This window comes from Theobroma cacao, chromosome 6 (genome assembly GCF_000208745.1).
Source record: "Theobroma cacao cultivar B97-61/B2 chromosome 6, Criollo_cocoa_genome_V2, whole genome shotgun sequence".
Taxonomy (NCBI): Eukaryota; Viridiplantae; Streptophyta; class Magnoliopsida; order Malvales; family Malvaceae; genus Theobroma; species Theobroma cacao.
The window spans coordinates 25,235,938-25,251,612 of record NC_030855.1 but is presented as its reverse complement, the minus strand read 5'-3'; the positions used below and the strand labels follow the sequence as shown (position 1 = coordinate 25,251,612).

The window sequence follows — 15,675 nt, the reverse complement described above, 5'->3', positions numbered from 1 at the left end:
ATATATATATATATACAGTACAAAAAGTTAAAACATGGATATTGATGTATCCTCTTAGAGCTAGCCTACAAAACTTTGAATGTCAACAAATTTGTCAAGCATATAGCTGTAATTAGCATCCGTACATTGTCCAATATCTCAGCCGATTATAAAAGTCATACAAGAATTGCACACAAAATAATAGAAACCAAGACTTGTCAGGGAGATTTAATTCTTCTTTGCTTACCTGTGGATATGCAACTCAATCATTTGGCCTTATCTTAAACAGCGATCTCCTCTAAGATAAACATCGTTTGCTCTTTTGTCTTTTCTAGTTTTTGCCCCAAAGAGGCAAACATATATGGTCAAGGACGACAAAGGCAACTCTTTCTATAGCTATATAACCCTCGGTCGATGAGGTCAATTCTCTTGAAAATTTCTCTTACGACCCTTTCAACTATTGCAACAAATGGTTTTACTATCTTTGGTGGGTAACGTAAACACCTAGGCAAAAGAGATGTGAAAATCACAAGTTCCACCTAGAAATTGTAGCAAGAAAACTAGTTGGAAATTAGCATTCGTTGGCAAATGAGGTTGCTACCGTGCTGGAAAGCTCATGGGTTATGAGTGTTTTTTTGCTCTTCTTTCCCTTTTCGTTTCCAGGTTCCAAGCAAAGAAAATTGTATTCAAGATCAAGCTGTTTGTCATTGAGTAGCTTAAGTTACGTTATTAATTCACCACGTTGATTCGGAAAGCTAATGACTTAATGGATTTAGACCGAATTGTAAAGTTGATGTTAAATTTCAACAATGTATGATGTTAATATTTTAATTGATATGATTATGTAGAGATAAGTTTCATCTTATTTTTAGATATTTTAAAATTACATAAATTGCCGAACGCATTAAAGGAGGATCAGCAGCCATGGGGTTTTGCAATGTAATCTATAAGAGCAAACTCTAGCCTCAAATACGGCATTGACCATGAGTTCTGTAAATGCATACATAAGAAATCACGTTATTTGATATAGACAAGGTCAGGTCATCAGGGATGTTGAAATTCAAGAAGAAAAAATTGATTTGTTCTTCTCCACCTCATCAAAGCTTACTTCCTTTACCTATAATTTCAGTAAAATCTATATAAATTTTCGCCTTTTAAGTGAAATCTCAAGAACAATATTCATTGATCACTAACATAAGTACCTTCTTCATGCATAAAGTTTTTGAACCAAAAGGTATGAATTGTAAAGTATAATTCGACCAATTACCTTGTACCATAATAATAGATCAGGCAGCAAGGCTTGGATTTTCAATGTTGAATACAGATTCCTGAATGTGTTACTGTAAAAAAACTAGTTCTGCATCACCCTAACTTCGGCTAATTAAGTATTCAAAACAACTTTGTTACTATGCCCAAGAACATATATATGTTGAATTGGATAAAGATCAAGGACTATGATCAGATTCTTCACAGAAATGGACATGGAGAAAGTGCATGCATCGGTTAACCTTGGTTTCAAGTCATCTTTGCTTAATTTGATTTAAAATGAGTTTGACTATAGCTGTACGGCTTGCAGCGTGCATGCACTTGATTCAAGTTCTATCTCATTGTTCTTCCACGTGTAGTTTGCAGGCATTTGTACAGAATCTAGAGATCCTGTGGGCGTGAATCTGATAAGATTTGAAGTTTATAAAAAGGGAAAACATATATGTTGTTGACAGATATGCTGCAATCGGGGGGTGGGGGGTGGGGCTGCTTGCAAAATTTAAGCAAGAAAAGCAACCTAGACCGAGATGAATTATTTATTTGAAATGAAAGTAGATTAATCACCTTCGGATGCCATCTTTCTTGACAGATTGAAGCACCATGTTTTTCAACAACTGAGAAGATTGCACACGATCAGGAGAAAAACATGGGAAAAATAACTTATTTATGAGACATTAATATGAGAAAAATGGAAGATTTTTGGGTTAATTACATGTGTTTCTCCTTCCTTGATTTACGTTTTCTTCATATTTTATCAGTTTGATTTCAATTATAGAAGTTGGTCAACACAAGTTGGTAGCATTTCAAGCTAGTTAATGTGAATAGAATATTCAATTCTCCTCTTCTAGTTTTGTTCATAATTAGCTAGTAGTTAGTTGTAAATTTAAAGCTAGTAAAATAAATAGGAATCTTGAGATTAATGTGAAAACATAAGGTACGTGTAAATGGAATATTAAGCATAGAAGAAAGGAAACAGGTAATTGCCTCGAGCAAGCGTAGCACCCACCCACGTGAGGAAGAAGTTAGAAGGAAAAGGAATTACAAGTCAAAGATTCCAACAGCATGTATCTTGTTCACACTTGGTTTTCATTTTTCCAATCCAAAGATGCTTCTATTAATCCTTTTCACACCCCAAAATCCACCATCTGTTTGGTTTTGACTTTGGTTTGTAGCTGGCAAGTTTCTCCCAACTTTGCTTGCTTGTTGTTAAGCCAATGCTTAAACCTTAAGCTGAGCCGTCTTTAATTTAGCCACCTTCATGGCTCCATCCTCTCCGCCCAGAGACTAGCTTGAAGCTCGTTTCAGCTAGGCTGCACCGTCTCATCTGGGTCCCTCTTTTAGCACGGCCTGTTCAATTTTATTGGTCAACTAACCAAGAGATCAGGTTTCCACGTAAGACCAGGGCTCAAGGTCCTGTCATTCCTGTCCTACGTGGTTTCCAGGAACCTTAGTTACCTGACCTGTCTTCTTTTCTCTATAAATACTGTGACTCCTTCCATGTTTAAGATCTCTTCTCCCGGAAAATTTCTCTGTATTACTACGTATAGATATAGACAGGTTTAAGAAACTACCGGAGAAATCAGAAATGGGGAATTGTCTTAGACACGGAAAGGCATCTTGGGATGATGACGACTGGGGGTCTTTGGCCTCAACTCACAGGCAAGAGGATGATGATGGTGAGGTTATTAACATTACGGAGAAGGAGAGCTTGCTTGGTGCAAAGAGAGTTGCTTCGTTATCTTCGTCATCTCCATCAGCCCGAGAGGTAAAGATAACCATTTCAAAGAAGGAGCTAGAGCAGTTGGTACGGAAAGTGGACATGCAAGGTCTGACTCTTGAACAAGTCCTGGTTAGTATGGTCAAGGGTGGAGATGTGTATGAGCTGGAGCACCATCGGCCATGGAAGCCGGTCCTACAAAGTATTCCGGAGGTGAACTAAATAAATGAGTTGCAGATGGTGCAATTCTATGGATTTCTTCATCCTCAGTTCTCTGGGTTTCGATCATCTTTTTCCATGCCTTGAAACGTGAGAACTAGGCTTGAAATGATTCATGATTTTGTTAAGGTTATTGTACATAGAGAATAGGCCGTTTTGAAAATTTTTTTTATGTGTATATGTCCTGAATTCTGGTACATGAACATTTTCTGTATTTAGTTGTCATAGACTTAAGGGAATACATAATCAAATAAACTAAGGCTTCTATATCAACTTCTACCCAAGTCCCAAAAAAAAAAAAATCTCACTGCTTCTCATGGTTCATCCTTACAATGAAGAACAACTCTGTTGCTGCTCAATGTTCTCTCAAACTCATCAATCCTGCTTAGATGATTGTAAATTGATGTTGGGATACGATTACCACGCAGGTTTCTCGCCAATCCTCCATGTGGCAAACCAAAACAGAGGAACATTTCTTGCTATAATCCCTTTAATTTGCAAGCCAAGGTGATCAGAAACTAATACATGCATATAGTAGTTGATCTTCCAGTAGTTAAACCAAATGACAACCCAAGTTACATGGTCATGGTCATGTTTGAATTTCACCAACAACGATTCTGCCATGTCCGGACACTGAAACTTGGGCTGTTAGGCTTTGGGTCATGAGTTTGGTTTGCCTTTGAACTCTTAGGCTTCCAACCTAGAGTAAACCGAATAGGCTCGTGTCCGCTCCATGTTGGGCGGAACTATCCTCAATCTGTCAGTCGGGCTTGGCGGAGGCCTTGTTTCGGTTCCTGTCAGGTCCAAAGCTATTTCAAGAAATAAAAGAGACGTTGCATACCCAAGGAACCATCACCAGAATTATTAAAAACTCCCAACCAACAGCCACGTGCCAGATCGCAAGTGCCCTCAGGATGACTTGTAAACCAAGTGGGGGGAGAGAGAGAAAAGAAGAGAAAGGCAATTGATGGCGTTAATGCACTAGTGGGAGTGTTTAATTTGAGTGTGGGGTCTGCTTTCTCTAGAGAGGACAGCTATTTTCATTACTCCTCACTGCTTTCCTGTTTTTTTTTTTTTGGCTTGGTTTTTCCTTAGTCCCCACCACTCCTTCAAGCTCATTCATGGCTTCTCTGGGCTCTCTTCTCTCTCTGTCTGCTGCCATGCCTTCCTCTTTTCCTTTCTTACATTCCCACACTTCTCTATCTCCTTGACCATTGCTTTAATCTCTTCTCCACTTTTAGTTTTTTGTTTGTCTCGTCACGCAACCTTATTTTTTATCGAAGGAGAGAAGACATGAGTGCTGGGGTGTCTCTCAAGCACCGCGTTATCATGTTTCTGCTTGAGCTGTTTGTGTTTTTTGCCTGTGAGTGAATTTTCAGCACTTCTTCCTTGTTTCCTGTTCTGGGTTTTGTTTATTTTAGCATGATCTGTTAGTTTTAGCAGCTCGGTCACTCTAGTCAAAATTGCATCTTTGTGTAGGAAATGTTAGCCTAGATGTCTTAAATTTTTGTTTTGTACTTTTGGGCTAAGAGAAATGGCTTCTTCTTAGATTTGACAATAATAAGGCTTGTAAATTTCCGTACTTTTATGTGGGAAGATTCTTGATTGAAAATAGTATTGCAATTTTTAGTGAAGTTCTGCATTGGCTGTTTAACTTATTGAAACTCTAATTTCTTGCATTATTGGCTCTTTGATTCTGATATATTGTAAGCGTTTAGTGTTTTCCAGCTTGAAAGCTTCGTTTAACTCTTTATTAGTCTTGTTATTTATGTTAAATATGATGTTTGAGAAAAGAAATGATGGATTGAAGAGGAAGTTAATGTACTGAGAATGTTTGGTTCTGTTGAATAGTTAAAATTAGTTAATAGTTTGCTAGTGATTTGTTGTAGTTTTAGCCACCTTTCTGCTAACAAATAATTTCCCTTTTGAGTGTTTGTTACTGCTTACTACGAATAGGTGTTGTAGTCGTTTACATTGTTCTTTTATCTGTTTAAGCTTTTAGAGTGGCTGCTTCTTCAACAAGGATACAACTACCACAGAAAATCAGTTGAAGTGGTTTAGCAAAAACAGTGCTTAGAAATGTGTGATCTTGATTTTGGTATCCCTGAGACATTTACAGAGAGGTTGACCATGATTAGAACCTGTCAAGGACAACTCTCTGTTACAACATGAAAGAGGTGTTTGAGATCTCTTGACTGATCTATAAATCGATTGTGTTGGTGTTAGAATGAGAAAAATAGGTTTGTGGAGGGAAAAAAACTGGGAACAGTTAAAGCTAAATGAATGAGGAACAGACATGAGACATGTCTTAGCAATACCATTGTCTCTGTGACCAATGCAAAGCAACAACTTAAGGTGTAAGCACTCAGCTTTTTGCAAGTTATGCTCTTAAGTATAGCAGTTCTCAAGTCCTGAGTTGAAGCTTTCATGGTTTTTCTTTCCTTTCCTTTCCTTTCCTTTCCTAGTCTGAGGTTGTGGGCAATGCCTCTTGCCTTTGTGAACTTAAGCACTAAAAGTATTTGTACTTATAGTGTGAAAAAGTGGAAATTCCGCATCTTACTTATCTGGTTATCTTAGTAAATAGTATAATGTATTCATCTCATTGATCCATGCTTTTATTTCAGGCTTCCGTGAATGTTTATCCAGCCCACTGGATCATGTTAAAGGTTATATGTTAACAGACAGACGAGCAGATGCTTTCGTACCTGAAATTACTCCAAGTGCATCTCCTCAGCCATTTCTTCCTCTTCTTGCTCCCTCTCCATTGTCACCCTTCACAAATAGTTCTGTTCCTAAATTATCGGGTATGTTTTACATAGTTGGTTACATTGGAATGCAAAAGTAATTGGGGTTAAGTGTTTAATTACATTTTGGACTTGGCCCTTTTGTAGGACTTTGTATTTTAAACTTCACTGCTGCTCAAAGCTTGATGAGCATGACCTCAATCGATTGTTGGGCTGCATTTGCTCCATTGTTAGCGAATGTAATATGTTGCCCGCAGCTGCATGCAACTCTTGTGATTCTTGTTGGTCAATCAAGTAAAGATACTGGTGTGCTTGCTCTAAACAGAACCCTTGCCAACCCTTGCCTCTCTGATATTGAGAAAGTCTTGGAAGGCCAGGGTGCTGGTGAGAATTTGAAGCAGATTTGCTCAATTCATCCATCAAACCTTACTGAAGCATCTTGCCCTGTAAAAGATGTTGATGAATTTGAGAGCACTGTAAATTCTTCTGAGCTTCTTGCTTCATGTGAAAAGATTGATCCTGTGAAAGAATGTTGTGACCAAGTTTGTCAAGGTGCTATATCAGAAGCTGCAATAAGGCTTGCACTGAAAGCTTCTGATCCTTTGAACATGGATGTGCCCCATGTTTTACCAGAGCACTCAACAAGGGTAAATGATTGTAAAACTGTTGTCCTTCGGTGGCTGGCAAGTAAACTTGATCCTTATCGAGCAAAGGAAGTTCTTAGAGGACTGACCAATTGCAATGTTAACAAAGGTGAGTTTGGACTAAAGCATAGATGTCAAATTTCACTTTATTAAATGTCTTATATTCATAGTTTAGATTCACCCCTTTACCTTCTCCCCTTAGGTATTACCATCTGATTAATGTGTATAAGAGCGTCCCTTTGGACAATGAGTAGCACAGAAGTTTTTATTACCTCTATCTATTTGCTTCTACAATGGAAACCTTGTTAGCCAAGGTGGCTTTTCCACTGTGCTTGTCAGCTATCATTTGTTGATGGCAGTTGTAGATGCTAATCTATCCGTAGGGATCTCTCAGGTCTAATGATAATTTTTCAGATGACCTCTTTGACTTTATATTTAAGTTCTTGATTTTTTCTCCATGTTCTTTCTTCTGCTTCAGTTTGCCCTCTCGTTTTCCCCAACATGAGGCATGTTGCAAACAGCTGCTGGAATGGAATAAATAACCAGACAGCATGTTGTGATGCCATGGATAGTTATGTTTCTCACTTGCAAAAGCAGACCCTGATCACCAACTTACAAGCTTTGGATTGTGCTACCTCACTAGGGTTGAAGCTACAGAAATACAATATCACCAGAAATGTTTATAGCCAATGTCACATAAGCCTCAAGGATTTCTCCCTCCAAGGTTAGTTTTGTTACTTGACGCACCTTTGATGAGCAAGCTGAAGTGATCTTCACATGACAATTTTGAACTGGTACTAACACTTAATTCTTTTTTTCATCATGATCAATTTGATACTTGATACCAACAACTTGTATGCATCAGTTGGAAGTCAGGGTAAGATGCTTACTCCACTCAGAATTGGCTGCATAAATTTGCATTTGCATACTGGGAATTATTTCCTATTTTCTTCTCTTTAAGTTAGTTTATCATCTCTGTTATCTCTAACTGTGACTTCTGATTTCTTTACTATGGTACTTACATCGTGTTGAAAGCTCTTTTTGAAAGCAGCAACAATGCTCATACTCCCTCGAGATAGTTCTCTTTAGGAGAAGAAGCATTTGGTGTTTTGTTTTTGCCTCTTGGGGTTTAGGAAAGTGGGGGTGAGAGTTGTTACAATTGGAAGAATTATACCCTTTTTGGAACTAGAAAACACTAATTCATTGTTTAGTTGTAGCCATCCTGTTCAAACAGAGCATATTAGATTAGATAATATGCCCCTGACCATTTATAATATAATTGTGTCTAACTTGAGTTGCTTCCTCTGCTTTTAGTATCTGGATGCCTCCTGCCAAGCTTGCCCTCTGATGCGACATTTGACAAGTTCTCTGGTATTAGTTTCATTTGCGATCTAAATGATAATATTCCAGCTCCATGGCCCACTCTGTCACTACTACCAGCTTCATCATGCAAAAAATGTATGTTGTATTCTCAAGTTTGCTTCTAGAATGGATAGTTCATATTAGAAAGCCATTTCAAAATTAACATGACTGTTTTCCCTCTGTCATCTTTTACTTATTTTCAACTGGAATTTTGGCATGCAGCTGTCAGAATTCCTGCACTACCTGCAGCAACAAATGCTCAAACTGGTAAGATGTAAACCTTTTTACTCCTCAAATAATTGTAAATCGATGGAGATGAGAGGAATTTGTGGATGTTGGTCTGAAATTGATGTTGAGTTGCTATCTCGTGTTGGTCTCAAATGTGTCGGGCAAACATAAGGTTGTAACAAGGATATCTTTGAATAAAGCTATGCCTCAAACTGAGTTATATAAACTTTGGTCTTTGCCTCTCTCTAAAGAGTCATTCTCTCTTCGGCAGGTCTTTACAATGAATATGTTGCAGTTTATCTTCTCATTGCTTCTTCGATGGCCATAATGATGCTCGTCACAATTCTAGTTTGAGGCCGAGTCAGTCTTTCTCCATAACTGCATGATATAACATCGGTCTCTGTAAGTCTGAGCATAACTGGATGAAGTCTTCTCGAGAAAAGGTTTTACACTGTGATACAGGCATGACCCCCTGTTCATCGAAAGTTATCAGTAGTGACACTCTCAACCGGAGGTGGACTCACATCGTGCATCTGATCATATTAATTCGTGATTCTTGCATGTTTTGTGTAATAATATTTTGTAAAGTAACTTGGGAGAAGAGAAAAGCTATGTTGTATCTATAAGTATTAGACAATACCCTGTAAATTTTGATTGGAGATTTATAAGAATCTTACTCTATTTCTTGGGAGCTGTGGCCTGTTGAATACAACCCGCAATGCATTTCTTCATCAATCTAGCAATTTGACAGGCTTTCCCTTTTCTACATCCATGGCAATTGTTGGAACTTGGAAGTTTCTTCCCTTGCCAGTTCCCTGCTGATCTACATCCACCCCTCCTACAAACTTTTCTTCAGTAAAACCATTTTCAATTAAACAATAGAATCCGTTGACCATGCATCAGAGCTGGGCACGAGCTCATCGTGTGTATTGCTACATATGAAAAGGGCAACATAAACTTCAACGACGATGGGCCACCTCCAGACGTATTTGAGCTTAAGGCTTGTGAGGTTCTGTCCTTGGAGAGCCCGCCTGTCGTAAAGCTTGAGGTGGTCGGTCCGTTTTTGTTGCTGAAACTTATAAATGCTGTTGGGCCTACATCAACGTTTCCACACCACTCCATTAATTCAATGTGCTGTACATTGTCCACAGTAGCAGACACAAAGTCTGAGTAAAGTACAGAATCTAAGATCAAATTAAAAAAGGAAAAAAGTAAAGAATACTAGATCCCTCAAATCCGGATGTGATCATCAGCTTATTCTTCAAAGATCCCAAAAATCCGGATGCAATTGGTTCAACGAATCTGAACATTGGAATGCTGTATTCCCTCATGCAAAGCATGGAACCAAAACAATAACCTAGTTATAATAAAATAAATTTTATGGCATATGGCCCTTGATTAGCACCTGATATTATATAATAATTTCAATTCTTAACGAGTTTAATTTTGTCCCATTTTAATTTCGGGTAAGCGTTATTTTCAGTAATATATAGAATAAACTCTCACTGCCTTTTTTGAAAAAAAAAAAAATAGCACCTGATGAACATGAATTGCACATCCTAAATATTTGGCCCTAATTATTGCTGCAACCATGGCGTACGTAATAGTATTAATTATGATTATTGTTTGAAAATTTATAAAAAGCCTGAATGGTAGTACATACATCAATGCAGCTAAATTGATTAATGGTCTTGATCTGACATGATAAAATCTAACAGCTAAGGCAGATCCTTCTAGCTGGTTGCAACAAGGTTTGATTAAATTACTTAGAAAGAGTGTCTTTTTTCATTAAGGTAGCGTTTGGTATAAGGGAAGTGAAAGTATATTACCTGCAATGTGTCTAATTAAATTACATTACAGTGTTTATTTTACAACAGATCACTGTGATGTAAAATTGCAATGCAATCATATTATAACCAAGGGATGTAATGTGATTGTAGTCTAAAATCAATACAATCACATTACATTGCACTCTGCAATGTTATTAAAGATATTTTTACCATTCAATTTTATTATTTTGTTAAAAATATTTTGTAATGTTATAATTAAAATAAAAATTATTAAAATAAAATATGTAATATAAAAATTAGAAATTAAAATAAAATAAAGTAAAAGAAATTAAAATTTATATAATATAGGTAAAAGAAATTAAAATAAAAGATATAATATAAAAAATTATATTAAAAAATGAAAATAAAATATATAAAATTATAATAAAAATAAAAATAAAATATATGACATTAAAAATATATTTAAGAGATGATATTATATAAAAATTAATAATAAAAAATATAAATATATTAAACTCGTATTTTAATAAATAAGGATAATTCTGAAAATTAACATTACATTTTTAATAAAGTACTTGTAAAGCAAACGCTGCAATTTTATCTTTCCTGCATTTTAATCATTATTTTACTTGTATACCAAATACTATAATGTTATTTTTCTTACAATCACATTACTTGCAATCATATTACTTGTAATCATATAGCATTGTCAAGTACCAAACGCTTTTAATCATGTCATCAGGTAGCCAAGTAGCTTTTCTCCTTCTGTAGTGAGAGAGCTAGAGATGATCATGGCCTCAGAGAACAGAATAGACTGTGCTGAAAATGAGGTGCATCAGCCACTGTTACATTACTACAAATCTTTCTCACCTGAGCCATGTGTTTCTGATCTTCTTGAAGATACGCTATCAGATAACAGTTTATCATTGTTTTGGCGAATCCAGAGAGCTACATGGATTGAGCTCGGTATCCTCTTCCACCTCGCTGCCCCTGCAGTCGTGGTTTACCTGTTCAACAATCTCATCTCCATGTCCACCCAAATTTTTTGTGGCCATCTTGGCAATCTTGAGCTTGCTGCAGCTTCGCTTGGTAACAATGGTATCCAAACTTTTGCTTATGGGCTCATGGTAAGTTTCTCTCTCTAAGGCACAGGTTCAAGCATAGCTAGCTTAGTTGAGAAACCTGAATTACATCGATAACTTGATGTACCTGATGAGTTGATTGTATATGCAGCTAGGGATGGGAAGTGCAGTGGAGACACTGTGTGGACAAGCTTATGGGGCAAACAAGTACGGAATGCTAGGCATCTATCTCCAAAGATCAACAATCCTTCTTATGGCAACTGGGATCCCACTTATGATCATCTACATATTCTCCAAGCCCATCTTGCTCTTACTAGGAGAATCAGCCACGATTGCATCTGCAGCAGCAGTCTTTACTTATGGCCTCATTCCACAAATATTTGCCTATGCTGCCAATTTCCCCATACAGAAATTCCTACAAGCCCAAAGCATAGTGTTCCCTAGTGCATGCATTTCAGCAGCTGCACTTGCACTACACCTTTTAATGAGTTGGCTTGCGATATTCAAACTGGGCTGGGGGTTGTTGGGTGCATCATTGGTGTTGAGTTTATCATGGTGGATCGTAGTCGCAGCACAATTTGTGTACATCGTAATGACTGAAAAGTGCAAGCACACATGGACAGGTTTTAGCCTACAGGCTTTCTCTGGACTATGGGACTTCTTGAAGCTATCCGTAGCATCTGCTGTCATGCTGTGCCTAGAAACTTGGTACTATCAGATAATAGTTTTGATTGCTGGGTTGCTCAAAAATGCTGAAATTGCCCTGGACGCTCTTTCCATCTGGTAAGGGCAATAACTAAAGCCTAGAGGGGCATGCGTGAAATGTACAGAATATTGCTTCTTTCGACATCAAACCAAGGAGTATAGTACCTTGGAATGTTGACGTAGCTATAGGAAAAATCTTAGATAAGTTATTTCTTGGCCTCTAGGCCTTATCCTTCAGACATCAGGCTAACGATTTCATGCTGTTTTGCTAAACGCAGCATGACGATATGCGGATGGGCTTACATGATTGCAGTCGGCTTCAATGCGGCTGCAAGGTAAGTTCTTCAGCTTTTCATTCATGGCTCCTTTTCATGGACATGCAATCGTAATTCACAATTTAAAAAATTCTTGGTCTGAAACTATTTAATTGTGAACTGATTACACATAGTGTGAGGGTCAGCAACGAGCTGGGGGCTGGACATCCCAAATCAGCAGCATTTTCCGTAGTCATAGTAACTTCGAGCTCTTTCATCATCGCTGCCATCTTCGCCATTCTCGTGCTTGTTCTGCGCCATGTCATGAGTTATGCCTTCACCAGTGGTTCAACTGTTGCCGATGCTGTCTCAGAACTCTCTCCTTACCTCGCCATCTCCGTCCTACTAAATGGTATCCAACCTGTTTTAACTGGTAAGAAAACTGATCATGCCCGATAGCAATTCAACCACATGAAAACCTCCATATTATACTAACAGTCAAACCTCAGTTGCTCAGAGTTAAATCACATATGGACTCGTTGTTATACATCTACATCAATGGGAATAATTTCTCCATTATCATTAACTTTGTGATATTATTGTGAAATGACTTGCAATGACTAAAGGTGTGGCTGTGGGGTGCGGATGGCAAGCATTTGTGGCCTATGTTAACGTCGGGTGCTTTTACTTTGTTGGCATCCCATTGGGTTGTGTTCTTGGCTTCAAGTTCGACTTTGGTGCGAAGGTACAAGCAAGCCTCGAATCTCCACTCCTTTTCAAGCTCGACTTTAGTCATTGGAATGTGCTTGTTTTTTGCAGGGAATTTGGGCGGGGATGATAGGAGGCTCTGTTATACAAACTCTCATTTTAATGTATGTCACATTTAGTACAGATTGGACCAAAGAGGTAAACAAAACCCTCAAAGAATCTTTACATTTTCCATCTGAAAATGAAGGATTAAGAATTGTAACATGACAAATATACAGTTTATAATGCTTAAATGTCCTAATCTGATAGCATATTTCCATTAATTCTCATGAGCAATTACTTCGTGATCAGGTTGAGAAGACAAGGAATAGGCTGGATAGGTGGGAAGACAAGAAGGAGCCTCTGTTGAATTAACTCATGAACTTGTCACAGCTTCCCAAATTTCACATATTGTGTCATCAAATAAATGCCATATATATATGTGTAGACTGCCAAAATATTTTCCCTTTCTTCTCTCTCTCACCTTTGTTTTGATTTTTTTTTGGGTTTTGTTTTTAATGAATAAAGATGAGCAAGAAAAACATCATGAATCTAGTAAGCAGATACGTGCCATGCTCAAGTTTGAAGGATCCCTTCCTTTTTTTTGACAGTTTCTTGAAGATTCTGTGCTTTCTTTCTCAAATTTTGTCTCATTTTTCCAATCGGTTAAGTAAAATCTGCCACACATGTTTGTGAATTTTGATGCACTGGTGCCTCATTTCTGGGTCCGTACTTGCTCCAACAACTAACACTCCTGTTCCTGAGAGCAGATACTTGTAAATTAGAACCTCTGCTGCCATTGCTATGAAGCTCCATTTATCTTACAATTGTCTGAATCAAAGCTCAGTGTCTGAGAGCAAGATCCATCCACCAGACTGAAATTCTAGCATGTTACTGGTAATATATATACACGTACTATAAGCAATGGAACCTAGTGGTAGTTTATGGGGATTTAATGCCCTGGCCTGCCCTCTTCTGATACCATACTTTCGAAACATCAATGGCGAACTGTCAAATGAACATGCACCGATTGATACACATTATCGTTCAGACAAACTAACAATAATTACCTTGTTAGTGGCCTTCTCTATCAAACTAATGGTGTCCAAGTCCAACCTGGTTTTTCAGGTAGAAGGTTTTGCCATCTCAATCGGTGTATGGCCAAACTCCCATCCCCTGAATCCACTTAAGCTTTCTAATGATTCTAAATTGTTTTAACTTGATGGAAAATGACTTGAGTGAGACACCTCTTTTTTAAGTCTAACCAGTAATGACAATCGCTGTTGAATGATACAAACCTAAGAGGTCTAAACTGATCGACTCAAGCAGAATCAAAGTTGGGTTTTGCCAGCTCGAGATAATGACATTGCCAACCACGTACGAGAACCAGACAAACGTGATAAACTTAAACTAGTATAGTGTTCCGTCCTCGTTCATAATCATTGTACTACTTTCACTAACAGTAAATAGTTTGGCCATGGTTATAGATAAAGTATGAAGAACAGGATAAGGATGAAGGACTCGTCGACCTTAGTTACCAGAGAGCCTAACACTACAAGGCACCCACAACATTAAATTAACAGTAATTCACTACCAAAGCTGACCTGGCCAATTAACACCATTAAACATTTGTAAATTGTTGACGAAATTCAGATGAATTAAAAAACATTTGTCAATTGCTGATGAAATTTCGACGAAACATTTCGTTTTAAAAAAATTATTTTTCAAAATTTTAAATATCAAATTAAGTAGTAAATATAATGGAATAATCTTGGACCATACATACATTAAGACAAACATGCCATGCACAATTTCAGTTTTCATGGGGGGGACCTATGAAAGTAGTAGCTTTTGCAGATAGCAACTGAATATATTCTAAATTTAATGCCTGATATGGACAATTGGGGAAAAAAAATAATTAGTACTTCAAGTATAAAGTAAATTAAATCAAGATCTTGATCAGTCACTAAAAGGGTTAAAAAAAATTGGGAAATTTTGTATCTTTCTGTGCATGTTAGTAGCAAAATATTTATTTATTTTTTCCATAAAAAAAAAAAATTATCACAATGTTTGCTTCCAATGGTCATAGATGGATTGCCAATTTTTATACTTAAAAAAGTGTTAAATATAAAACCAAAACCTATAGAGAATCTTTCATAAGAAAATTATTGCTTCTTGTGTATCTTTTTTTTGTCCATTTTCGTTTTTTAAAATGCTTTAAAATGAATTTTTTTAATACTCTTATTTTTTATATTATATATTTATTTTTAATATTAAAAAATATTGAATAATTATATTATTTTTTTAACTTTTTAATACATCAAAATTAAAAATTTATCTTAATTTTCATGAGAATCAAATCGAGATCGAAATCAAGGGAGAGATGGATATCTTACATCTAATATTTTTATAAGAGATTATATACTATTAAGTTGTACCTTTCCACATATAATATTCTGTCTCTTTTGTTTTATTTTTCTCTCTTTTCCTTTTTTTTTTTTTCTTTCTTTCCGACAAAAGTACCTTTTGATTTTATGCATTTAATTTTATTTGTCTGGACTCACATCATTTTACTGGTTGTGTTTCCCAGTCAATCAAGTAAAAAATTTTGGTGCTTCATTTCTGCAAAAATACAAATCAAATTATTGATCAAAACAGAAAAATGAGAGGCCCCTTTTTTTGGGTGGTCAAATAAAAAAATAAAAAAAAAAGAATATCAACTAAAATATATTAATTGGATATACTCAAGTCAATTAATCTTTATATATAGTTGTTAATTTCTTTAATTTTATTAAAAAATAATTTAAATCAAAGACTACTTGTAACAAAAATGTAAATAAAGTATATATATATATATATATATATTTTAATTTATGGAGGTACTAATTAGTGTATATGGTAGCATGACCACTGGAAGAAAATGACATTGGGTTTTTGG

General features: G+C 36.5%; 3 protein-coding genes across 4 annotated transcripts; all 3 read left to right on the top strand.

The window, feature by feature from the left end:
• LOC18597142 lies at positions 2,742 to 3,460 on the top strand. The gene has a single exon (XM_018123714.1). The coding sequence runs from the start codon at positions 2,831 to 2,833 to the stop codon at positions 3,182 to 3,184; it is 354 nt and encodes a 117-aa protein (XP_017979203.1). The 5' UTR covers positions 2,742 to 2,830; the 3' UTR covers positions 3,185 to 3,460.
• Positions 4,148 to 8,852, top strand: LOC18597141 (uncharacterized GPI-anchored protein At1g61900). 2 transcript variants are annotated; one of them, XM_007025996.2, is made up of 8 exons: positions 4,155 to 4,544; positions 5,806 to 5,985; positions 6,073 to 6,678; positions 7,048 to 7,293; positions 7,435 to 7,446; positions 7,884 to 8,027; positions 8,154 to 8,198; positions 8,431 to 8,852. In XM_007025996.2, exons 1-8 carry the CDS (start codon positions 4,475 to 4,477, stop codon positions 8,511 to 8,513), a joined length of 1,386 nt encoding a protein of 461 aa, XP_007026058.2. In that variant the 5' UTR covers positions 4,155 to 4,474; the 3' UTR covers positions 8,514 to 8,852. The 2 variants fall into 2 exon arrangements, with proteins under 2 accessions (XP_017979202.1, XP_007026058.2); XM_018123713.1 differs by lacking the exon at positions 7,435 to 7,446 and having other exon boundaries at positions 4,148 to 4,544.
• LOC18597140 (protein DETOXIFICATION 40) lies at positions 10,609 to 13,200 on the top strand. The gene is made up of 7 exons (XM_018122670.1): positions 10,609 to 11,076; positions 11,183 to 11,814; positions 12,015 to 12,071; positions 12,185 to 12,423; positions 12,617 to 12,735; positions 12,810 to 12,896; positions 13,050 to 13,200. Exons 1-7 carry the CDS (start codon positions 10,735 to 10,737, stop codon positions 13,110 to 13,112), a joined length of 1,539 nt encoding a protein of 512 aa, XP_017978159.1. The 5' UTR covers positions 10,609 to 10,734; the 3' UTR covers positions 13,113 to 13,200.